The sequence below is a fragment of the Salmo salar genome, chromosome ssa09 (assembly GCF_905237065.1).
Source record: "Salmo salar chromosome ssa09, Ssal_v3.1, whole genome shotgun sequence".
In the NCBI taxonomy this organism is placed as follows: domain Eukaryota; kingdom Metazoa; phylum Chordata; class Actinopteri; order Salmoniformes; family Salmonidae; genus Salmo; species Salmo salar.
Window position 1 is genome coordinate 65,761,175 of NC_059450.1, and position 26,270 is coordinate 65,787,444.

Sequence of the window (26,270 nt, forward strand, 5' to 3'; positions counted from 1 at the left end):
TGTTTTCACATTCAAACACAAATTCAACTCATAGCAAGTAATTGTAGTAGACAGGGTTCCAAAAGTGACTCAGAGGTATATGTTACTCAACACCTGGAATGACATATGGAGGGATGGGTACAACTCTATTGCACACAATTCCATAGTAAATCCAAAAGGATTATAACAAGCCAAAATGAGAGGACTAGAAATTCAAAAGTAAGGGAATCATACATTCCTGAGGGTCATATACATTCATGGTGACCTACAATTACACAACGGTTTTAACTTTAAACCTCTGAGATTTTTGTTGGGATCTCAAAGTCATAAAAAAAAACATCACATTCTCTTGTGATTTACCGACCATTTGCAAGAATATTGGCGATTTTTACACCTTAATTAACAATGAAACATGTAAGACGTCAAATCAAGCACTACTTCTTGCCAGGGTAAATAGCCAATTTTGCTAAAACTAGGCCTACGGTCCTCTGCATAACACGTAAAAAGCCCATCTGTCTTCTAGACACACTAAGAGTTGGAGGTGCGCTGACATACGTCTTATACAGCAGTAAACTGAGTCTTTTCTCCCCACCAGCTGAAGGTTGTAATGATCCATCCTACGTCACTTCACCGTGTGCACCCTGTGGCCTGGCTGCCTGACTAGCTGGCCCGTGGCGGGCGTCCCGTCACCCCCCGGTCACCCCGCCAGCTGTAAAATAAGCTGCTGCCACTCACCAACAGTGGAGGTCAACGGTGTGTCAACAATTCTCCACGTCGAGCCATGAGTCCCCACCAACCCCTTCTCTCTTTGCACCCCGAGCTCTGAAGGAGCCCCTATCCTCTTTGTTTGGAGAGCGCTCATTGAAGCTGGACAAAAGGGAGCTGCTGAGGTTGAGGGGCTGTGGGTGCTTACTAGCACACTGGATATCAACGCCACTACTATCCTCACTTGACAGAGCCACTCACTTGTTTTTACGGAGCAACTGTTCCGCGGGTGATGTCATTGTGAGTTTAAGAGTTTAAGACTAAGAATAACATCTTGCTTTCGGTAGTGTTGGTGCCACAGGGATGTTCGTGTGGAAGCATAGCGCTATGTGGGTGTCACAGTTTGGCCTGGCAGCCCCACTCCAAATCCCAACACCTAACCCCTTGTGTGTGTTTACACACTCCAGGGTTAAACATTTACATATCCCTCTAAACACAGTGTCAAACAACCACATCATTCCACTCTGTTTTGCATTAACATACAGACGACGACGTTTGTCTTTTCCTCCGAGAGAGACAGAAAAAGCCCCCCAAACATCCACAATAATGAATCTGGTCTAACCGAAACGTGAGACCTTTCAGTAAACAACTTTCACCTCGTTTAGGGTGAAACCTCATCCGTGAGATCGTGAGGAACCAGACAGGTCTCAACGTTCTGGCGATATTTTCTCTTTAATGAGCAAGAAACCTCTGCCAGGAGCCATATGTCTGTCGCTTGTTAGAACCAGAGGTCAGGAACGAGTTGAGAAGTGAAGTGTTTTCTGAAGAGACACATAGAGGCATTCCTTAACATGAACCCTGTGTCCCCCCGTAAAGTGGCCTATTTACAAACAATCAAACAACTCCCAGCCACTTCTATTTATAACTGCTAGGTATGGACTTCATACTTAGACAAGCAGCCGAATAGACAAACGCGCATTTCAGACACAGCAAAATACAAGTCTCTGGGTCTCACTTTTTTTTATTGGATTTATCCTGGTGTAAATGTACATGTGTTTTCCCTGGCTGCGACTAAGGTTAAACATAAAAATGCTATTCTTGTAATACTTATAATGATGCCATTAATAAACCCTATAAAGAGTGCTCTTAGAGGTTGGGTTCTGCATGGTCGGGTTTATAACTTTTTATTGTGTGCAAATTCAACGAGTTTCCAGCTGCCACACATAGTTAATCCTTGGCTACACCTTTGCCTTCCAGAACACCTTAAGGTCATGTGACTTTACACCTGGCGGTGACACGGCAGCTTTTGAATCCTCTTGTGGGTGACATGGAAATGAACTAGACCATGTCTTCGAAACAAACCCCTGGCGAATTGTGAATGAGAGGAGTGAACGTGCATCGGCACGTGTTGTTTTCTGCTCATCAGCTAGAGTCATCATCAGGATTGGCAGAGTGACAAGACAATCTCAGGTGTTTTTATACGTTTTTCCTTGTTAATTACTATGTTCCACCAGTGTGTCTGGAAATAGACAATGACAGGAAAGTGTGGCCAAATAGGAAAGCACTGTGCAAAAGACAATAGACTGTGACACAGCTGCTTATCACTCTCCAGTATAGTCATGGTCATGGAGTGCTTTCAAGACAGGTAGCCCAGCGGTTAAGAGCGTTTGGACAGTAACCAGAAGGTTTTTGGTTCGAATCCCAGAGACAACTAGGAGAAAAATCAGTCAATGTGCCCTTGAACAAGGCACTTAACCCCAATTGCTCCTGTAAGTTGCTCTGGATAAGAGCATCTGCTAAATGACTAAAATGTAAATGTCAAATGTACGACAGGTAAACAAACAAAAACAACAGAACGGTGAGGTTAAATGGTTCTTCACAACAGTTGGGTAGCAAGCAACAAACAGCCAAAACTGAGGAGTGCCTACGCTGGGTTGAAGAGAAAGAAAATATTTCATGGTTTTCTAACCTCAGGGAGGTTTTTGGTATCCGTCGACAGCGTGCCCCCTCTGAGAACGCAAAATAAACTATAGGTGAGCCCAGCCAAAGGCAATGAACATAAACCACACACACACACACCTACACAATTTACAGTGAGAAGAAAAAGCATTCTGGAAAATTCTACATCTGCTTTCTCTGCAAACTTTCATATAAGTAATGGTATGATATTTTTTATCTCCCTCAAATTTAAGAGTCACAACATGAGTCCGGTCTCCCGTGTGTGAATCGACCGTATAAATCATGTCAAATGGTAATAGATTTTAGCATGGTCGCTTGTCTCGCTTCCTATATCTCCAGCGGCTCGGCTAACTTCCTTTTCTCTCAGGCTCACTAGAGACTACACTAGAGGCGAAAGAAACGTACACCTATTTAGGCGAGGTGATGGCTAGCGGAGTAGAACATTTGAAAAACTAAAGGAGAGCCGCACACTCTAGGAGCTCAGATGCAAAAATGTAATAACCTAATGTCCAACGTTTCGACAGACAAGCTATCTTCATCAGGGTATAATGACAAACACTGCAGAGTGATTCGTTTATATGGTGTCAAAGGACACACACAGGTGTCTGTAATCATGGCCGGGTGTGGCCTGATATCATTGGATAATGCTCAGATATAAAAATAACATACCAAAAACATGAATGGATAGCATATGATCATAGATACAATTTGGCTACATAGGCCTACAAACATTTATAATAGCAAACTCACAATAATCACAAGAATGGCTTCAGATCAAAGTCTGCATTGAGACCGATAGGAGCAAGGGTCTTTAAATTAAAGATCTAGGCAACCTCTCATTTTAACAATAAATTGTCGAGGTCATCCCCACTCCTAGGGAGGGTGACATGTTCGATGCCGATATTACGAACGGATGAAATAGAGTGGTTTGCTTCCAAAAAATGGGCCGCAACTGGATAAGTCAAGTTTAGGGCTAGTCAGAAGGGAACAAAGCAAGGAGACCACTAGCAAACACCTACTCCAGTCATTAGTCATCACTTTCCACTGGTTTAGAAGAGCACCCCGTTGCCTGGAACACAGCAATACAGATCACAGACTGCCTGAGAAAACCAGAGAGATCCATGCCCAAGAAATATCCAAATTTACTTAACATAAGATTCCCTAGATCCTAGGCAGTCATATTACTCATGCCATGTCCATTTAGACCAGTGCTGCACAACTCCTGTCTGTAGTCAGGGTATATTAGTAGTACCTTCTCATTCATTCTAAACCTTGCAAGCGAACTAGCAGTCAAACTCATCTATTAGTAACACACAGCAAAAGGCAACTCTCTACAGCCCCTGAAGACTAGAAATGTGCAACCCGTGGCCCATGGTTTGGACAAAGGCAGTGTAGGCTATGCTTACTTGGTGGGGTGTGAACTGGCTGGGCAAGTCCTCATACAGCCCTCTCCATTTGTCTACCTGGGTTTGCAGGTCAGCCATCTCATCTGATTCCCATTGGGGAATTCTGCAGAATTGGAAAGTGAAGGAAACAAGTTCACATCAACATGTGTGACTGAGAACATCCTGTGTCTATAACCGCTGTTCCCAATTACATTAGCTATGTCTAAGATAACTGTTATGGGCCCTGTTTTGCTGTGTATCACATAACTGAACTGACTGTCAATGGTATGACCGAGGAAGAACAACTGATCAAAGATAAGTTGTTAAAGGAGGCCCAAGCTCATTGAGGACAAATTGCTGTTACCTGTCACAGTGCTGGCTGTCAGTGTCCACTAGGGGGCAGCACAGGATCTGGGTGTGGCTCTCTGAGCCCTGTGAGCTCCACCTCAACTCCTCTACCTCCTTCTCCAACCGGTTCACCTGCTGAAACAGAGCTGTCTTCTCCTTTGACAGGCAGTCTTGGAGTCTGGAGGTTTTACTCAGATATCAAATCTGGTGTTATGTACTTACTGTGTCTGTCCATCTGTCTGTCTGAGCTACATAACCAATGACAACAGAGTGATGGGTAGAGCATAGCTACCTCTTGACGCAGCACATCCAGTAGCGCTGCTGTTCACGGCCACTCAAACTACTCAGCCGCCTCCTGGAGCTTCCTCAGGCTGCCCTCGATTTCCCGCTGCAGTTCCTGCACCTTCCTCTGGTTGGCGCTGCACAATTTGTCATTGTCACACTGCAGTTCCTGACATTTCCTCTAATGGGTGCCGCGCAACTCCTCCATCTCCTGAGTGCTGGCGCCGTAGCGGCACTTGAAGCGCTTTCAGCTCCCATATCTTACTATCGGACAAAAACACATTAAGAGTGTTAAAAGTGAACTTATTAATAACCTCTATGGGATCGGTGTCGCCCCCCGCGGACGGTTGAGCTAACATAGGCTAAAGTGATTAGCATGTGGTTCTAAGTGTTAAAAGTGAATTTATTACGGTGCTATTTGCATTTAGAGATGTTTCTAATATGTGGTGTTAAAAAAATCTATTTTGCAGCATCCTTCCTGAATGTTGCATGAACAGCCAATATATCCAACCAACATGTTACCCCCCTGCTGACGTCATTTTCTTGCACTATCAATCATGAAAACATTATTTTTAGAAAGACTATGATTCCCCAGTTTATCTTTCACGGGCAAACAATGAATTTCAGCTCAAGGAAGGGTTTTGAGCTGAGCTCATGTGAAACTCCCCTCTCTCCATCATCCCCATAGTGCCAGAGTACCGCTAGAATCACGATGTGATAACGTATTCTGACCGTCAGCCAACTTTCCAAACTGGGGATTCGAAGTCAGCGAATTACGGCACAGCGTGTGTGTTTTCGCTGACTTAGAATCACAAATTCAAACTCAATGTTTTTCTTTGACGTGTGACAATATGACTAGCTGGAGATATGTTCGACATGTTTTTAAAACAGTGGGGTACGGCTTCACTTTGTGTTTGCAGGAGATGGTAATCAAAAGTTAGGAGTTTCGTACATTTTTATGTGTCTTTGCTTAGACTGGCTTTACTACATTATGTCCATTTGTACAGCTGGCTTAATACTGCTGCCATTTAAAAAAAAGTATGTCTTATGTGTTAAACATTCAGGGGGTTGGGTACACACACACAGCCATTTTACTTACCATTTCCCACAGTGCAGAGCAGTGTAGGCCTACCTGTACAGCTGCGCTTGAAGGCCCCTTCGTAAGTGCAGCCCTCTGCAGGGCCTCAGTGTGCAGCTCCTCCACCAGGCCTTGCAGCTGCACCTCCAAGCTATGCCAGTGCCATAGCTCCGAGTGGTGCTGTTCCAGCTGTAGGCCCAGCAGCGCAGCGTCTCTGGAGCTCTCCTACACCACAAGATGCACCCGTTGCTGCAAGAACACAACCAGCTCCTTGGTGAGGGCCGCATAAACCACGCACACAGAAACACAACACAAAAGATATGTATTCAACACATGCTATGGTAAAGACTCTTTCAGAAATGGGAGGAATGTTCATGACATTTCCCTCTACTGCACCATTAGTATTCACGTCATCCACTAGACAGATTCTGGAGGTGTTACTAGAGTATTTTCCATAAACACCTATAGATAAAGGTGGCTAGCGAGCCCATACTTAATAGTTGAAAATAATTAAGATTTGACAGGAATGTGTCAAGGCATTTTGTATTATAGCTTCGATTGCATCGGAATGTATTGTTTTTTGCATTGAGATTCTACGTTTTGCCAATTGAAGGTAGATTCTTAGAAAGATATACAAAAGTAAATGATTCCTAATCCATGCAATTAAGATCACTTTATTCATCAATTGTACACAATGTCGAACCTGTTCATGATAAATCCTGTAGAGCAGATGGTCATGTTTGAACATTAGCTATGTTGATCTGCTCCTGTTGGCAGAGCTGTGCGGACAGAGCCTCCTGCTCATTCTGCAAGCTCCTCTCTCACTGGGCACCAGGCATTCCCCCTTCAGCACTGCCATACCAAAAGAAGACGACCCTGTGACTGGAAATCTTATCTCCCCCTTAACCACCATCCCTCCACATCAGAGGACAACTTTCTCTTATGTATTCAAATGATTCTCTCAGTCACTATACAGTAGGTTTGGAATTTGAACACTAAAATGTGATAGTGCTTAACTAGAATATATATATATATATATATATATATATATATATATATATATATATATATATATATATAAATACAACACATTTTCAGTGCGGCCCATATACAGTACCAGTCAAAAGTTTGGACACACCTACTCAATCAAGGGTTTTTCTTTATTTTTACTATTTTCTACGTTGTAGAATAATAGTGAAGACATCAAAACTGTGAAATAACAGCTACAATAGTCATTTACAACATATCTATATATATATTTATTTATTTATTCGATAAATGTTTTGCACAGTATATTACAATACATTGCTTTTAATGCATCTCAATCACAGCCTGATACTTCTAAATGATTAGCCAAAATGGATCATCTTAAGTAGTTGACCTGTTAGTCCTAGTTACCATAGTTACCCAATAACTACCGATACCTACCTTATTCACTTGGTTGTCAGGTATTGGGTATGAAAGCAGTCTCCCTTATTCCCTTTCCTCCCTTACTGTGGTTCACTCACCCTAATTCTTCCAATTGTGATCATATGAGTGTTAGCAATAACTGTACCTACATGCCTATTTCTATGTCAGTTTGACATTCAGAGTGGTCTAGACCAGGGGTGTCAAACATATGGCCCACGGGCCAAGGGGGTCCAATCCGGCCTGTGGTTGTTTTTTTAAAACCAAAACAAAACTGTGTAGAAATGATAATGGACCTACATTCATACAGTTTCTTGACTGTTTCCAGATCGCTAAAGATCACGAAAATGAAAGCTGGACAGTCATGGAGTATCGGAAATTCAAAAAACGATGGATAGAGAAAAACTGTTTGCAGATCTTGACGTTGAGGAAATATAACACATTTTCAGTGCGGCCCATATACAGTACCAGTCAAAAGTTTGGACACACCTACTCAATCAAGGGTTTTTCTTTATTTTTACTATTTTCTACGTTGTAGAATAATAGTGAAGACATCAAAACTGTGAAATAACAGCTACAATAGTCATTTACAACATTAACAATGACTACACTGTATTTCTGATCAATTTGATGTTATTTTAATGGACAAAAGATTTGCTTTTCTTTCAAAAACAAGGACATTTCTAAATGACCCCAAACTTTTGAACGGTAGTGTGTGTTATATATATATATATATATATATATATATATATATATATATATATATATATATATATATATAAAAACTCAGCAAAAAAAGAAACATCTGTTTTTCAGGACACTGTCTTTCAAAGATAATTTGTAAAAATCCAAATAACTTCACAGATCTTCATTGTAAAGGGTTTACACACTGTTTCCCATGCTTGTTCAATGAAACATAAACAATTAATGAACATGCACCTGTGGAACAGTCGTTAAGACACTAACAGCTTACAGACGGTAGGCAATTAAGGTCACAGTTATGAAAACTTAGGACACTAAAGAGGCCTTTCTACTGACTCTGAAAAACACCAAAAGAAAGATGCCCAAGGTCCCTGCTCATCTGCGTGAACGTACCTTAGGCATGGTGCAAGGAGGCATGAGGACTGCAGATGTGGCCAGGGCAATAAATTGCAATGTCCGTACTGTGAGACGCCTAAGACAGCGCTACAGGAGACAGGACGGACAGCTGATCATCCTCGCAGTGGCAGACCATGTGTAACAACACCTGCACAGGATCGGTACATCCGAACATCACACCTGCAGGACAGGTACAGGATGGCAACAACAACTGCCCAAGGTACACCAGGAATGCACAATCCCTCCATCAGTCCTCAGACTGTCCAAAATAGGCTGAAAGAGGCTGGACTGAGGGCTTGTAGGCCTGTTGTAAGGCAGGTCCTCACCAGACATCACTGGCAACAACGTCGCCTATGGGCAAAAACCCACGGTCGCTGGACCAGACAGAACCGGCAAAAAGTGCTCTTCACTGACAAGTCGCGGTTTTGTCTCACCATGGGGTGATGGTCGGATTCGCGTTTATCGTCGAAGGAATGAGCGTTACACCGAGGCCTGTACTCTGGAGCGGGATCGATTTGGAGGTGGAGGATCCGTCATGGTCTGGGGTGGTGTGTGACAGCATCATCGGACTGAGCTTGTTGTCATTGCAGGCAATCTCAACGCTGTGCGTTACAGGGAAGACATCCTCCTCCCTCATGTGGTACCCTTCCTGCAGGCTCATCCTGACATGACCCTCCAGCATGATAATGCCACCAGCCATACTGCTCGTTCTGTGTGTGATTTCCTGCAAGACAGGAATGTCAGTGTTCTGCCATGGCCAGCGAAGAGCCCAGATCTCAATCCCATTTTGCACGTCTGGGACCTGTTGGATCGGAGGGTGAGGGCCTAGGGCCATTCCCCCCAGAAATGTCCGGAAACTTGCAGGTGCCTTGGTGGAAGAGTGGGGTGCAGTCCATGAGGAGGAGATGCACTGCAGTACTTAATGCAGCTGGTGGCCACAAGAGATACTGACTGTTACTTTTGATTCTGACCCCCCCCCCCCCTCCTCCACCCCTTTGTTCAGGGACACATTATTCCATTTCTGTTAGTCACGTCTGTGGAACTTGTTCAGTTTATGTCCCAGTTGTTGAATCTTGTTATGTTCATACAAATATTTACACATGTTAAGTTTGCTTTAAATAAACGCAGTTGACAGTGAGAGGATGTTTCTTTTTTGCTGAGTTTATATACGAATCAGCTTATGTATTGCTTTGTTTCATGTGTCAGTTTCTTGCCAGGTGGGGGAGACAAAGCACAGCTATTCCTTATTTGTTAGTACTTGATTGCCTGCTTCCATGTGAGGTTAATAAACATGTCAATCACTACCTTACATCACACACACACACACACACACACACGTGGAACATATAAATTAAACTGTTTAGAATCAATGGTCGGATCCTTGTGAGATATGAAGGTTCAGTGTTCAAGGAAGAACCATTAAATAACTGAGGCTCTTCAAAAGTCTCATACCGAATGCAACTTGGACGTGTTGATATTGGAGATTGATCAATAATTAATTTAATGACAAGATGTTCAAAAATGGCATTTATTTAGAAAAGAAAACCACCATGCTGACTTCTGCCTCCGAACACAAAACTCGTAGATAGAAAATGGCAATTGGACATCTACACAGTGTCTGCTAAAACGAATAAATAAAATATTTCAGGTCTGTGAAACAACACATCTTTCATAAAAGAGATCAGTGACAAACCCATCCCATGATTAGAATGACCTGATTCAGCAGTTCGTTTGTTTGAATTATATTGGAATTTGTTGGACATTTCTCAAACTTTCACTATGCAGTACTCGGTCTATAACAATCATTTTGTGGTTTAAAACAGTATGGAATACCTTAGATGTCCAAAAACTGTAGATATACCATCAGTGCATTGCTGTAGGCATAAACATACAGTATCAGTCAAAGGTTTGGAGACACCTACTCATTCAAGGGTTTTTCTTAATTTTTTACTATTTTCTACACTGTAGAAATAATAGTGAAGACATCAAAACTATGAAATAACATATATAGAATCATGTAGTAACAAAAAAAGTGTTTAAAAAAACAAATATATTTTATATTTGAGATTCTTCAAAGTAGCCACCCTTTCCCTTGATGACAGGTTTGCACACTGCCAAGAGCTTGCAAAGCTGTCATCAAGGCAAAGGGTGGCTACCTTGAAGAATCTCTCAAATATATTTATTTGTTTAACACTTTTTTGGTTACTACATGATTCCATATGTGTTATTTCATAGTGTTGATGTCTTCACTATTATTCTACAATGTAGAAAATAGTAAAAATAAAGAAAAACCTTGGAATGAGTAAGTGTGTCCAAACTTGACTTGTACTGTATATTTGATGTAATAAAAGTTCCAGTTTCAATTTGACTTACTAAAAGGATAACAAAAACACCATTTGCTGTGACATTACCTTTGTTAATTAAGGTAATAAATATTATTTAAAAGTTCAGCTAAACACAAAGGTGCAAAAGAGTTTTCATTATGATACAATTAATACAATCACTATCTTCACTGAGGTTGTGGTCTCTGGAAGACTGGAAATAAGAATGTGACAAACTTACTGACAAACTGAGTGACACAAAGAGATAACCGATTCATAAGCGCTTCCGGTTATTTCTGGAATATTTGTCTCTTCCAGAGACCACTTTTCACAAAGATAACTGTTTCTCCCGCAAAATAAAAAGAAAAGAAAGAGATCATAAACACTCAATCCTTCCACCCAGATGAACAAACCAGTGCACATGGGGTGACAGCTGCTTAATACCTTGGTTAGCTATGACTAATTCAGTTAAATGTAACAAACTCCAAAGCTGCAGCACTGTTCACTGAGACCTTTAACTAATGACAAACTACACTGAGAGAATGTATCAGCACACCCAATGCAGCATACAAAAACCACATTAAAAACTCGTTTTGGCCTATACGGCGAGCTCATTTCCTTCAACAAGAGGACGCGTGTACATTTTAGTGCAGCTGTACAAAATATAGGCCAAAATAGGATGTGACTTGGTAAACACTGGGGTTCATCCACATTTATCTTTGAAACATAATTACAGTGCAGCCTTTGTTTCCAGCTCCAGGTATAGAAACCAATAGAATACCTGGTAAATCCAGGCCTAGCAGTATTACCCATGGTTATAAGTAGCCTAGATCTTAAATTGGCCATGTTTCCACCGGCTAGCCCTAATCCTGAGCTGTCTAACGAAGGATTTTGATGATTTCTAAACCTTGCTCGAACAAATCAATGCTGACTTTGTTTTAGAGAGAAAAGACGACACTGGGTTACAATGATTTCTAGACATTTTTCAAAAGGGACAGAATATGCTACACTAGGCTAAACAACAAAGCACAAGAGGCCAGTATCAAATTAACTTATTTGAATAGCTAAGTCATTAGAATTGATCACTGAAATGGGCGACAGTGCATTGTATAATGTATTATATCAATATACGCTGTATGTACGTTAGTATTGAACGGTTTCAATCTGAGAGACTAAAGCTCACAGCTTCAATATGCTCTTCAAAAACAACACATACTCCATACAAAATATCCTGTGCTGTCAGCCCTTGGAGGGAGCAACTTACGTCAAAACTGACCAGCATGCTATTGTACACAGTCAATCCCAAAGGAGTAACAACATTTGTCAGTTAGATATCTTTTTCACAGGAAAAGCTTCCACCTTTCAGACAATCACAATCCCTCACATAGGTCAATCTGAGTCCAGGTTTACATTAAGTTTGACATTTTTGCATTTTCACAGATAAGATGGACAATTATGATTTCAACATTAGAAAGATTTTGACTCTCAAAAGATAAGTCTGTACAGTACATGAATGGAGAAGACTCAAACATGGAGCAAATAAAAAGTACAAATCAAAAAGTCACCACAACCACCTGAAGTCAGTCTGACGTTTCGCATGACAGTTAAATCAAATTATTGCACTGGTTTAATGTGTCTATGGATGGGCGGTCATAAATATACAACAAACAACAATAATAGTAATCATAATGACAATAATAACAATTCTAGTAATATAAACAGTTCAGACTTAGTCCCACACCCCCAATTTTACCACTGCTGCCAACTAAAGTCGTCGTTTGATCCGAAGACCAAGAAGAATCCCAGAATGGTTGCGAAGATCACTACATTGCCTGTTAACACAAGCGCACATGCTCCCCAGGCAATCTGTAAACAAACATGAATAACTCAGTCCGCACATGTTACAAAATTCTGCATTGCACACTTTCAATCTGTAGTTTGGACTGAGCAAAACAGAGTCCTTTTTAAACTGTTGTTTAGTAATGGAGTTCAGTAATGGAGCATTTATTGTTATTACACAAATGGTAGCCTATAACATTTAAAAGGAATGGTCCTTATTCCATTTGTGTAACAAGAAAAATGCATGCAAATAGAAAGCAATTACTTTAACAGCAAAGCTAACGCAATGTTGTAACTGCAGAGGTATAAGTGCAAAGTGTTGCCAAACACCACTTAGCCTACACATGCAAAAATCCCCAAAATGTGTACTTACGACATCAGCTCTGGCGAAAATGATTGGCAGGCCGAAAGCTGAAACCACTATGCCTGTTGTGAGAAATAAAGCCAGCTCTTTGCAGGCGTTGCTTGCCGAATCTGTGTCGTCAACAATTCTCCGGGAGATGCTGTAAGGGATTGGGGCGAGGATGTAGAAGAAGAGGAGGAACAAGGGCCAGTATTTACTGTGAAGAGAGAAGTTCCCATCAGTTATGACTGAAAAAATACTAAATCTGGGCAGCATCATATTACAAAGGCCTGCATCATGACAGTCAGGTTGAATATGATGGAGATACTTACTCATACACTGGAAGGGCACATCCTAGCATCAGGAACATGAGTCCAATGGCCCCACCAAAGGACAGGCTGATCAGAGCTAGAAATGAGTGGTAAAGAAACTAAGCAGCTGTGTGTGTGTGTGTGTGTGTGTGTGTGTGTAAGACTAAATCCTTTGGTCATAATTGATCATCTGACCGTTGGCCTAATGCTTGGGTGAGGGGATGCTTGATTTGTAAACTCCTGCATGTCATGTTATTTAGCTAGTAGCTAGCTAGCTGGTGAGGATTGAGACAATGCTATAGCTAGCTAGTTGGTGAGGAGAGACAATGCAATTGCTATCGAAGTATAGCTAATCTTAGCTTGAAGTCATCGTTGTATAGCTAGCTAGCTTGATAGCATCCTTAGTTTGTTGGCGCTATCTTCATTACCTGGCTTGACATAACAACCAATCAATCAATAACAACACAGGAGGTTTGGCAGGAAGGCAAATATCGTCTCATTTCATTGATTCAGAATGGCAATCATTAGCTAACTAGCTTAGTTGACCATTCGAAACTACGCTACCAGAACTAGCCTGGTGCCAAGCTAGCTAACATTAGCTATACTGCTTCTCTCGTTGATATGTAGCTAGCTAGCTAAGTGGCAAAATATGTATTTAGAAAGTTAGCTAGCTACACTACTATTTATCGGCCTGTCAAAGCTAGTAGACGTTAACTAGCAAATAATGGCGTTAGCTTAGCCGGCTAACTAGCTAGTACTCAGTTGTTAGCTTAATAGCTAGCTGCACATCCATCCTTTCAGCGTTTATATATATTTGTTGTATTTATTACTTTTGTTGCAATCCAGTTAATATATTATCTTAAAGTATGATAGTAACTTCCTCACCTTTAATTCCGGCCATTTCTGTAGAACATAAACTTGTCACACAGTCCACGACAACAATACACCCTTGCTACTGGATCAAACAGTCCGTGCATACGATTTCAAAGAGCTGTCTGTAGCTAGCATCGCGCGCATGTGCGAAACCCGTCACTCAAAACAAGAAATTTGACAAAACAAGAAATAGACAACAATCAATTTATCGCAGACAAAATCATCTGACTTATGCATTTGTATGCTTAAACCCCACCCTGTATCAGTATCTATACATTAGCTCATTATCCTTGTGTTGATGAGAGAGTTTATTCTTAATACTCTGTTAATATCAATGCCATTTTTAATAAGCTAGTATATTATGCTGTATTATGATGTTTGTCTTTGTAAATGCATGGGGATTCCTCACTTGTTTTGTTTTCTTTAGGTACAGTTGTGATTCTATCAACCCGGAAGAAGCACATTTTGCTTCCGGCTGTAGTTTCGCATGCTGCGAAACATGTCGAGTGGAGGAGGCACCGTTGCTTCGCTGTGGACTGAAGTGAATCGCTGTGGACAGAATGGAGACTTCACTCGGGCCCTCAAAGCTGTCAACAAAAGTAGGATTTTGCTCTTGTTCACATGTTTGTAACTGTCAAGCTATTATCTATTGTTTAAGGTCTGACTAGTTTGCTAGCCAGTTGGCTAACATAGCTAGCTACAGCTGTTAGCACTTAGCTAAAGCGTTACCTATGAGAAATAAGCAACTATATGTTACTCAAGCTAATCACTAACTAGTTTCTGTTTGAGTCATTTTACCAACTGACGAGTCGGAGTCTAGCGTAGATGTTGTTGAGGACAGTAATATCACATTTTGACCAACATTAATTATTCAACACTGTGACGTGTCCCAATTTAGCTAACTACTAGCTTAGCCACATTATTGCAACTACCGTGCTATACGCTTAGTTATCACCTTTTTTATTTATTTTACCTTTATTTAACTAGGCAAGTCAGATAAGACGGCCTACCGGGGAACAGTGGCTTAACTGCGTTGTTTAGGGGCAGAAAAACAGATTTTTACCTTGTCAGCTCGGGCTGTCCCAACGCTCTAACAACTAACGTTAGGCTGGCTACCTGCCGCCCCGTCAAACCTTAGGTAGCAGCCTTGTATCTACCAGGAAACTGTGATTAATAGATTTGAGCAAAAATATTTTTCCACGTACACTACAAATTGAGATTTTATTAAGTTATAGCTAACTAGTTTGATGGCGTTGACCTGAAGAAAAAGTATACCTTTTTATGTAAATTGTAATCCCGAAGTGCATTTCTTCCACAGTTTTGCATGAAGTCAAGGAAGACGTGACAGCTCTTCACTGTAAAATAGTTTGCCTGGTGCAGAATTGCAGCTTCAAAGAGGCACTGAATGTCATGAACACTTATTCAAAAGTACTTGGCAGGTATGTTGAATATGACAAATGACTGGATCATATTGTTACATTTTGATAATCTCGTAGCAATGCACAATCTATAAATACTTGACTTGGTCAGAGAAATTCCTGGTTGTACCCTTTTCCAATGTTGAACACTTATTTTTTTGTTCTTCCTCAGTGAGCTTATTGTGTTTGAAAAAGCATACTGTGAGTACCGATTGAACAGAGTTGAAAGTGCCCTGAAGACCATTGAAAGTGTTTCAGAACAAACAGACAAGCTCAAGGAACTCTATGGCCAAGTGGTAAGACTTTTTGAAAATAAGACATTACATGAGTTGTTGTTAACGCTGCTTGGCTGTCTACCCCTCAGTGGATAATCCTGCCAGCCACAGAAAACTGGCCCAATGTACTGGCCTCAGGTCATCACTAGTTACCTCAGCCACAAAGTAATAATTATCAAATCAAATTTTGTCACATGTGCCAAATACAACAGGTGTAGACCTTACTGTGAAATGCTCCCTCACCAGCAATGCAGTTCAAGAAATAGTTAAGAAAATATTTACTAAAATAAAGTAAAAATAAAAAGTGCCACAATAGAATTACATAACAATAACAAGGCTATATACAGGGGGCCCGGTACCGCATAAATGTGCAGGGGTACAGGTTAGTCGAGGTAATTTGTACATGTATTTAGAGGTAAAGTGACAATTCATAGATGATAAACAGAGAGTAGCAGCAGTGTAAAAACAAAGGGGATGGTCCGGGTGGCCATTTGATTAACTGTTCAGACGTCTTATGGCTTGGGGTTTGAAGCTGTTAAGGAGCCTTTTGGATCTAGACTTGGCGCTTCGGTACCGTTTGCCGTGTGGTAGCAGAGAGAACAGTCTATGACTGGTGTGGCTGGAGTGTTTGACAATTTCTGGGGCCTTCCTCTGACACCGCCTGGTATAGAGGTCCTGGGGAGAAGGTGTTGTCATGCCCTCTTCACAACTGTCTTGGTGTGTTTGGACCTTGAAAGTGTGTTGGTGATGTGGACACCAAAGAACTTGAAACTCTCCACCCACTCCACTTGAACCTAATTTATGTAAATGGGGGCCTGTTTGGCCCACCTTTTTCTCTAGTTCGCAGGCATCTTCTTTGTCTTTCTCACGTTGTGGGAGAGGTTCTTGTCCTGGCACCACACTGACAGGTCTTTGACCTCTTCCCTATAGGCTGTCTCATAGTTGTCGGTGATTGGGCCTACCACAGTTGTCATCAGAACTTAATGATGGTGTTGGAGTTGTGCTTTGCCACGCAGTTGTGGGTGAACAGGGAGTACAGGAGGGGACTAAGCACACACCCCTGAGGGAACCGGTGTTGAGGATCAGCGTGGCAGATGTTGTTGCCTACCCTTACCACCTGGGGGTGGCCCGTCAGGAAGTCCAGGATCCAGTTGCAGAGGGAGGTGTTTAGTCCAAGGGTCCTTAGCTTAGTGTTGAGCTTTGTGGGCACTATGGTGTTGAATGCTGAGCTGTAGTCACTGAACAGCATTCTCACATAGGTGTTCCTTTTGTCCAGGTGGGAAAGGGCCGTATGGATTGAGATTGCATCATCTGTGGATCTGTTGGGGTGGTATGCGAGTTGGAGTGGGTCTAGGGTTTCATGGCTACCGATGTGAGTGCTACGGGGCGTTAGTCATTTAGGCCGGTTACCTTCACATTCTTGGGCACAGGAACTATGGTGGTCTGCTTGAAACGTGGGTATTAGACTCGGTCAGAGCGAGGTTGAAAATGTCAGTGAAGACACTTGCCAGTTGGTCTACGCATGCTCTGAGTACACGCCCTGGTTTTGAGTTTGTTTTCCAGTGATTGCACGTTGGCCAATACAACCGATGGTAGTGGTGATTTACCAACTCGCCTACGAATCCTAACAAGGCATCCCAACCTTCTCCCTCGGTCTCTCCGCCTTTTCTTCACGCGAATGACGGGTATTTGAACCTGTTCTCTGGAAAGCAGTATATCCTTAGCGTCAGACTTATTAAATCAATTGTGGTAACTGGTGACAACCCTGGCCTCCCCTTTTGTTCTCACCTTAGCTGTACCGTATGGAGCGCTATGATGAGTGCAAGGCTGTCTACACAGACCTGATCAGGAACTCCCAGGATGAATACGAAGAGGAGAGGAAGACCAACCTATCAGCCGTGGTGGCTGCTATGAGCACATGGGAGAAGGCTTCTCCGGTGGGTCTTCTACACACAATTAGAACAGACTTCTATTTATAATGGTCCTCTGAGACACTTGGTTATTGAAGCCCTGGCATCCTTAATCTTCCCAAATGTCATTCCACCCTGTTTTTGCAGGATGACCTTGGCCTGTCTGAGACTACATACGAGCTGAGCTACAACGCTGCCTGTACTCTAATTGGTCGAGGCCAGCTCACGGAGGCTCTGAACAAACTACAGGAAGCAGAAGGTCAGGGCCACAGACATATTGCAATTCATCCTGCTACATAATGTAGCACTTAAGGTTTTTGTCCAGCCCTTTCGTGGTTAATGTTGACCATTTTTGTTATTTTTTTCCAGAGCTTTGTCGGGTTTTCTTCTCAGAGGATTCGGTGAGTGCTCTATGCCTGTGAAATGCATATGTTCACAATGTCATGGCTGAGCGTACAGACAGAAATGTCACCAACTGTTATTTCTTTTTTCAAGTTCTGATTCGTAATTGGCTTGTCTGGTTCATGCAGGATATAACTGAGGAGGACGTCGAGTCGGAGCTGGCTGTCATCCACTCCCAGATGGCCTACATTATGCAGTTACAGGGTCGGACAGAGGAGGCGCTGCAGCTCTATAACCAAGTCATCAAGCTCAAGTGAGTGTTTATCCAAAGTGGAATCAATTGTAACTGATGTGCAAATGTAGGCACAGGAAGAGAATAGCGGAAGAGTTGTCTCATTCATTTTTTTGTTGAATCCAAGGCCGTCAGATGTGGGACTTCTAGCTGTGACTGCTAACAACATCATTACAATAAACAAGGTGGGTTCATGCATGAACATTCCCTGTACTGCTAGGAACGACTAAACATTGAAACAGGCTTAGCTGTTATTGACCGTGTTCTCTTATTGTTTGAACCCATGGTTTTGATCCTGGGCCAGAGCTGTTGCTCATATCCCTTTTTTCTCCTGCAGGACCAAAACGTGTTTGACTCTAAGAAGAAGGTGAAACTGACAAATGCCGATGGCGTTGAGTACAAGCTGGCCAAAAAGCAGCTGCAGGCCATTGAATTCAACAAAGCCCTGTTGGCTATGTACACTAACCAGGTATCGGATTTGAGTACATTAACTCTTCAGTTGTATTTTGACACGTAGTTATACACACTCATGGCACAGTCTGAATAGGTTAGACTGGAAATCCAAACAGTCATTGATGACTTGCGTTACATTATACCCCACAGGCGGACCAGTGCAGAAAGCTGTCGTCAGGCCTCCAGTCCCAGAACCCAGGCCACCCGCGGCCAGTTTTGATCCAGGTGGCTCAGCTGTGCAGAGAGAAGCAACACTCGAAGGCCATAGAGCTGCTTCAGGTACTCACTGTGGGCCAATCCTAACTTGAGATACGTGTAGTTGATGTATGAATATAAATAGGACATTGAAAGCTCTTCCTTTGCCTCCCGAGTGGCGCAGCGATCTAAGGCACTGCATCGCAGTGCTAGAGGCGTCACTACAGATCCGGGTTTGATCCTGGGCTGTGTCGCAGCTGGCCGTGAACGGGAGACCCATGAGGCGGCGCACAATTGGCCCAGCGTCGTCCGGGTCAGGGGAGGGTTTGGCCATGTTGGACGGTGTTTCCTCCGACACATTGGTGCAACTGGCTTCCAGGTTAAGCGAGCAGTGTGTCAAGAAGCAGTACAGCTTTGCAGGGTCATGTTTCGGAGGACGCATTGCTCTCGACCATCGCCTCACCCGAGTCTGTACAGGAGTTGCAGTGATGGGACAAGACTGTAACTAACAATTTGGGTATCACAAAATTGGGGATAAAAGGGGGTAAAAAGTGCACACACACAAAATAAATCTCTTCCTTATCCTGCAAGTATAATGCTAACTGTGTGATTGTTTTTAAAGCGTTTCTCAGACCAGCACCCAGACAGTGCATCTGGTATCAAATTGACGATGGCACAACTCTATTTGACTCAAGGTAAACTTCTTTTTCCAAATCCCATTTTTTTTTGTCACTGGGTAATAACCCCAAAAATAGGCCTATTGAAGATAAATTGGATTAGATTAGTGCTAAACATTGCCTTTACTGATGCCTGGTACTGTTATCTTTTCATTTGTTTTGGCAGCATTTAGTTCTATTGTCTTTGCGCATATGACAGACTACAAGTTAACCTCATAATAAATAAATGTATCGCTGTCTTCTCCAAAGGTCACGTTACAAAAGCATGTGACATCTTGAGGTCGATCGAAGATTTCAAGCACAAACAGGGGATGGTTAGTTTTTATACTCTTTCTATTGTTCTTAATCTAATCATTAGATGTAACATTTTCTGAACAAGCATTACAAGGATCAAAAGACTAAGAAATTGACATTGTTTCACAGATCTCAGCTCTGGTATCAATGTACAGCCACGAAGAGGACATCGACAGCGCAATTGATGTCTTCAGCCAAGCTATTCAGTACTACCAATCTGAACAGGTATTATACCCCTTTGACATGGACTGTGACGTCTTGAAAGCACCTCGGCTATGGCATGTTTGTTTGTCTGAAAGGGTACACTATGGCTTTTTAAATGCCGCCACGAAACCTTCTCTGCAGATGGTTTTGAAGTGCCACTGAATGGACATTTAACTTGTCTGTAGAGGAATTCCACTTCTGAAGCGGGACTAACGTCCATCACTAGGCTACCTGTCAATCAAATGATCTCGTGCTGCCTGTGCTCACCCTGCTGCCTGCACGCAGACCACTCGCTCCTAAGAAAAGTACTTTGACGTTCGTTAAATACAGTGACTTAACAATACATTTAGTAGAAAGAAAACACATCTGTGTACCCTAACATAAAAAAAAAAACATTAATCAGCAAGGTTTATTGTTGTCAGGGGAACAATACTGAACATCCTATGCAGGAGCAGAATTCTGTTTGGAAAAGTTAGATGCTTCTGATGCGGCCCTTTTTTTAAATGTCTGAAAGGTTATCAATTGACGCTATCGACCCATTACTAGCGGCTTCCTATGTATGAAAGGGGTATCAGTAGACGAGTACCTTTTTTAGATTCATCACGAAGTCAATGTAACTTTGACAATGTGCTGCCATAGTAGCACTTCATTGTCAACTTGTCTTCTGCCATCCCAGCCTGGTTCCTCTGTTCACCTGGCGCTCGTACGAGAGGCCGCTGATTTCAAGCTGAAGTACGGACGGAAAAAGGAAGCCATCAGTGACCTGGAACAACTGTGGAAGTGAGCGATGTTCTGTTTCTGTTGTGCGGTGGTGACGCTGGTGAATGTTTTGCTTGCTTTACGTTTGGTATTCAATGTAATAACTAGTCCCCCTCGCTCCACAGGCAAAACACCAATGACATCCACACTTTGGCACAACTTATTTCGGCTTATTCTTTGGTGGATCAAGATAAAGCCAAGTCGTATCCTTTCTTTGCTCTCAGTATTTTAAACTACACATAAGTATGAGTCTGAGTATTTGAATGACTATCGCTGATTAGTGCAGTTTTAAATTCACAGTCGATGCGTTTTTTTATTTATTTTTTATTTTATAACCATTGTTATCATAAAGTACATAGAACTGCCTAGTAAATGGAAAGGCATGTTATATCCTTAGCCCGTTGTCCCAGCCTCAGCAAGCACCTCCCCTCCCCTGAAAGCATGTCGTTCAACGTGGACGTAGATGAGCTGGAGAACTCTCACGGAGCCAACTATGTCAGAAAGAAGGCTGCTAAAGTAACGGGGGAGAACCTACCCAAAGAACAAGGGTGGGGAGACGTGAAGCTTTTTAAAACACTTAATTAAGCTGCATACTACCTGTTCTATACATTCTGTGTACATAAGTTTTCTCTCACTATCAATTTTATCTCATTCTACAGCCAGGGGGATGTTAAAAAGAAGAAGAAGAAGAAAAAGAAGGGTATTGCAAGTTGTGTTGTATGTGAATATCTGCATGCTGTGTGACCCAAATAACTGTCTTATCTGATTTAAATAAAGTCAGCATCTCTGAATGGGATGGGGAATCACTGTTTTTCTCCTGCCTCTGTCTAGGCAAACTGCCCAAGAACTACGACCCAACGGCGAACCCTGACCCGGAGAGATGGCTGCCCATGAGAGAGCGCACCTACTACCGGGGCAGGAAGAAGGGCAAGAAGAAGGAACAAGTGGGTAAAGGCACACAGGGGGCCACGTCAGGAGCTGCGTCCGACCTGTGAGTAACGCCTCCGTGTCTCTTATTGTTGGTCACTCTTAATGTATATGAATCTAATAGTTTAATTCAGGAAAAATCAACGCAACCCTGTCTGATTCCCGATTTTGTTCAAGTGGCAGCTTTTTATATACAGTCGTGGCCAAAGGTTTTGAGAATGACACAAATATTAATTTCCATAAGGTTTGCTGCTTCAGTGTCTTTAGATATTTTTGTCAGATGTTACAATGGAATACTGAAGTATAATTACAAGCATTTCATAAGTGTCAAAGGCTTTTATTGACAATTAAATGAAATTGATGCAAAGAGTCAATATTTGCGGTGTTGACCCTTTTTTTTCAAGACCTCTGCAATCCGCCCTGGCATGCTGTCAATTAACTTGTGGGCCACCTCCTGGGTGATGGCAGCCCATTCTTGCATATTCAATGCTTGGAGTTTGTCAGAATTTGTGGGTTTTTGTTTGTCCACCTGCCTCTTGAGGATTGACCACAAGTTCTCAATGGGATTAAGGTCTGGGGAGTTTCCTGGCCATGGACCCAAAATATCTATGTTTTGTTCCCCGAGCCACTTAGTTATCACTTTTGCCTTATGGCAAGGTGCTCCATCATGCTGGAAAAGGCATTGTTTGTCACAAAACTGTTCCTGGATGGTTGCTCTCATAGAATGTTGGTACCATTCTTTATTCATGGCTGTGTTCTTAGGCAAAATTGTGAGTGAGCCCACTCGCTTGGCTGAGAAGCAACCCCACACATGAATGGTCTCAGGATGCTTTACTTGTTGGCATGACACAGGACTGATGGTAGCGCTCACCTTGTCTTCTCCGGACAAGCTTTTTTCCAGATGCCCCAAACAATAAAGGGGATTCATCAGAGGAAATTACTTTACCCCAGTCCTCAGCAGTCCAATCCCTGTACCTTTTGCAGTGTATCAGTGTGTCCCTGATGTTTTTCCTGGAGAGAAGTGGCTTTTTTGCTGCCCTTCTTGACACCAGGCCATCCTCCAAAAGTCTTTGCCTCACTGTGCATGCAGATGCACTCACACCTGCCTGCTGCCATTCCTGAGCAAGCTCTGTACTGGTGGTGCCCCGATCCCACAGCTGAATCAACTTTAGGATTGGTCCTGGCGCTTGCTGGACTTTCTTGGGCGCCCTGAAGCCTTCTTCACAACATTTGAACCGCTCTCCTTGAAGTTCTTGATGATCCGATAAATGGTTGATTTAGGTGCAATCTTACTGGCAGCAATATCCTTGCCTGTGAAGCACTTTCTGTGCAAAGCAATGATGACGGCACGTGTTTCCTTGCAGGTAACCATGGTTGACAGAGGAAGAATAATGATTCCAAGCACCACCCTCCTTTTGAAGCTTCCAGTCTGTTATTCAAACTCAATCAGCATGACAGAGTGATCTCCAGCCTTGTCCTCGTCAACACTCACACCTGTAACAAGAGAATCACTGACATGTCAGCTGGTCCTTTTTTGGCAGGGCTGAAATGCAGTGGAAATGTTTTTGGGGGATTCAGTTCATTTGCATGGCAAAGAGGGACTTTGCAATTCATCTGATCACTCTTCATAACATTCTGGAGTATATGCAAATTGCCATCATACAAACTGAGGCAGCAGACTGTGAAAATTAATATTTGTGTCATTCTCAAAACTTTTGGCCACGACTGTATAGTTAACCCGCCCTAATGTTGGAAACAAACATCATTATTATGTTGTCATCCAGAGTCATTATGTTCCTAGCAATAGCACACAATATTTTACTTAAAGCAGGTTTTTAAAGGACCAAAGCTGCTTCGTGTTTTCATTTTTTCCATGGGAAAAAAATGTAATACCGGTATTGTCACAGCTCTACTTTTTACCTGTACTGCTGTATTTGGCCGGTAACACATTATTCTTCTGTGTTTCCAGGGATGCCAGTAAGACTGCCAGCAGCCCCCCCACCTCCCCCCGGCCAGGGTCAGCCCAAGCCTCTGCCTCCACCTCGGCCCCCGCTGCCAGCAACGTGGTCCCTCCACGACAGCAGAAGCCCGCTACCACAGGGCCAGGGGCCCGCAAGAAGGCACCTCAGAAGAAGAAGAAAGGAGGCAAGGGTGGCTGGTAGACTGGAAGAACGCTGCAGATATGGAGCAACACATTGGCAACCACCACCACACAGCCCAGAACACACAGAATCATGTGCTTTGTCATTTAAGTTGATTAGCTTGTTTTTTTTTTAAACCACAAACATTGTCCAATTTGTAGTTGTTGAATAGGTTGTGATGAATTGAGTAATGGGCCTCAATTCCCTGCCTGGTTCCTTCGCGGTTAGATTTTTTGTTTTTATGCAGAAACAATTGTCGGCGAACTAATGGAAATGGCCAGAGACCTTATTTGTTTGTTGTAGGCAAGTGGGTTCTCTAGGTATAATTTGTATGTTCTGTGCATAGGAAATTCACAGTTTTTTTCTGTTCTCTGAGCCTGAGTTTTTGGAAACTGACGTAAACTAATTTCCTTGACTTGCCCACTCAAAAAGGGGCACACTTTGTATGCAAAAGTTAGTATATATTTCTTTCCTGCAATGGTTTCGGCTAAAGTAAAAATACATTTTTTTTTTATTATTGGGTAGCAGTACGTCATTTGCGTATTGTTTTAGGAAAAATGATGAAAGCAAATGATTTTGGCCAAAATGTGTGTCCCATTGTTATGTCTTAATAAATAGGCTCCCTTAACTGAAACTGATCTTTGTTAATTTGTCTTTGGAAAGTCTTATCAATTTAGATTTTTTTTTTTTACCTTTTTTTTACCTTTTTTTTTTTTACTAGCCAAGTCAGTTAAGAACAAATTCTTATGCGACAGATTTTTACCTTGTCAGCTCGGGGATTCGATCTTGCAACCTTTCGGTTACTAGTACAACACTCTAACCACTAGGCTACCTGCCAACCCATCAATGATGTGTATATACAGTGCTAATGGAAAGTATTCAGACCCCATGACTTTCAACATTTTATTACGTTACAGCTTTATTCTAAAATGTATTAAATATTTGTTTCCTCAATCTACACACAATAACCCATAATGACACAGCAAAAACAGTATTTTATGTATTTTAATGTAAATTTTATTACATACCTTATTTACATAAGTATTCAGACCCTTTGCTATGAGACTTGAAATTTAGCTCGGGCGCATCCTGTTTCCATTGATCATTCTTGAGATGTTTCTACAACTTGATTGGAGTCCACCTGTGGTACATTCAATTGATTGGACATGATTTGGAAAGGCACACCTGGCTGTGCAAGGTCCCACAGTTGACAGTGCATGTCAGCAAAATCAAAACCATTCGGTCAAAGGATTTGTCCGTAGAGCTCCGAGCCAGGTTTGTGTCGAGGCACAGATCTGGGGAAGTGTACCAAAACATTTCTGCAGCATTGAAGGTCTCCAAGAACACAGTGGCCTCCATCATTCTTAAATGGAAGAAGTTTGGAACCACCAAGACTCTTCCTAGTGCTGGCTGCCTGGCCAAACTTCACAATCGGGGGAGAAGGGCCTTGGTCAGGGAGGTGACCAAGAACCTGATGGTCACTCTGACAGAGCTCCAGAGGAGAACCTTCCAGAAGGACAACCATCTCTGCAGCACTCCACCAATCAGGCCTTTATGGTAGAGTAGCCAGACGGAAGCCACTCCTCAGTAAAAGGCACATGACAGCCTGCTTGGACTTTGCCAAAAGGCACCTAAAGGACTCTCAGACCATAAGAAACATTCTCTGATCGGATGAAACCAAGATTGAACTTTTTGACCTGAATGCCAAGCGTCACGTCTGGAGGAAACCTCGCAGCATCTCTACGGTGAAGAATGGTGGTGGCAGCATCATGCTGTGGGGATGTTTTTCAGCGGCAGGGACTGGAAGACTAGTCAGGATCTAGGGAAAGATGAACAGAGCAAAGTACAGAGAGATCCTTGATGAAAACCTGTTCAGGACAGCAGACTAGGGCGAAGGTTCACCTTCCAACAGGACAACGCAGGAGGAGTGGTTTCGGGCCAAGTCTCTGAATGTCCTTGAGTGGCCCAGCCAGAGCCCGGACTTGAACCTGATTGAACATCTCTGGAGAAACCTGAAAATGGCTGTGCAGTGACGCTCCACATCCAACCTGACAGGGGTTGAGAGGATCTGCAGAGAAGAATGGGAGAAACTCCCCAAATACAGGTGTGCCAAGCTTGTAGTGTCATACCCAAGAAGACTCAAGGCTGTAATCGCTTGCAAAGGTGCTTCAACAAAGTACTGAGTAAAGGGTCTGAATACTTATGTAAATGTGTTATTTCTGTTTTTTGCAAAAATGTCTAAGCAAAAACAGGTTGTCATTATGGGGTATTGTGTGTAGATTCATAATAGAAAAAAAACATTGAATCAATTTTAGAATAAGGCTGTAACGTAACATAATGTGGAAAAAGTCAAGGGGTCTGAATACTTTCCGAATGCACTGTATCCTGGATTTCTATCGTATGTATTGGCCAATGAGAGGCTTTGAAGCCACCGGTCAGATATATTGGCACTCAG

The 26,270-nt window shown here is 42.5% G+C and overlaps 2 protein-coding genes across 2 annotated transcripts; one reads left to right on the forward strand and one right to left on the reverse strand.

Annotated features, from left to right (window-relative positions):
• Positions 1-9,755: 9,755 nt before the first annotated feature.
• Positions 9,756-14,232, reverse strand: LOC106611630 (leptin receptor overlapping transcript-like 1). Its single transcript, XM_014212035.2, has 4 exons — positions 13,941-14,232; positions 13,077-13,152; positions 12,775-12,961; positions 9,756-12,428 (listed from the first exon to the last, which is right to left on the reverse strand). The coding sequence occupies exons 1-4, from the start codon at positions 13,954-13,956 to the stop codon at positions 12,312-12,314; spliced, it is 396 nt and encodes a 131-aa protein (XP_014067510.1). The 5' UTR covers positions 13,957-14,232; the 3' UTR covers positions 9,756-12,311.
• A 125-nt stretch (positions 14,233-14,357) lies between these two features.
• On the forward strand, positions 14,358-24,449 carry LOC106611629 (signal recognition particle subunit SRP72). Its single transcript, XM_014212034.2, has 19 exons — positions 14,358-14,527; positions 15,247-15,367; positions 15,519-15,642; positions 17,415-17,558; positions 17,679-17,790; positions 17,901-17,932; positions 18,062-18,186; positions 18,293-18,350; positions 18,503-18,634; positions 18,769-18,897; positions 19,436-19,508; positions 19,740-19,804; positions 19,914-20,009; positions 20,665-20,768; positions 20,873-20,950; positions 21,158-21,295; positions 21,407-21,447; positions 21,579-21,738; positions 23,644-24,449. The coding sequence occupies exons 1-19, from the start codon at positions 14,416-14,418 to the stop codon at positions 23,834-23,836; spliced, it is 2,037 nt and encodes a 678-aa protein (XP_014067509.1). The 5' UTR covers positions 14,358-14,415; the 3' UTR covers positions 23,837-24,449.
• Positions 24,450-26,270: the final 1,821 nt, after the last annotated feature.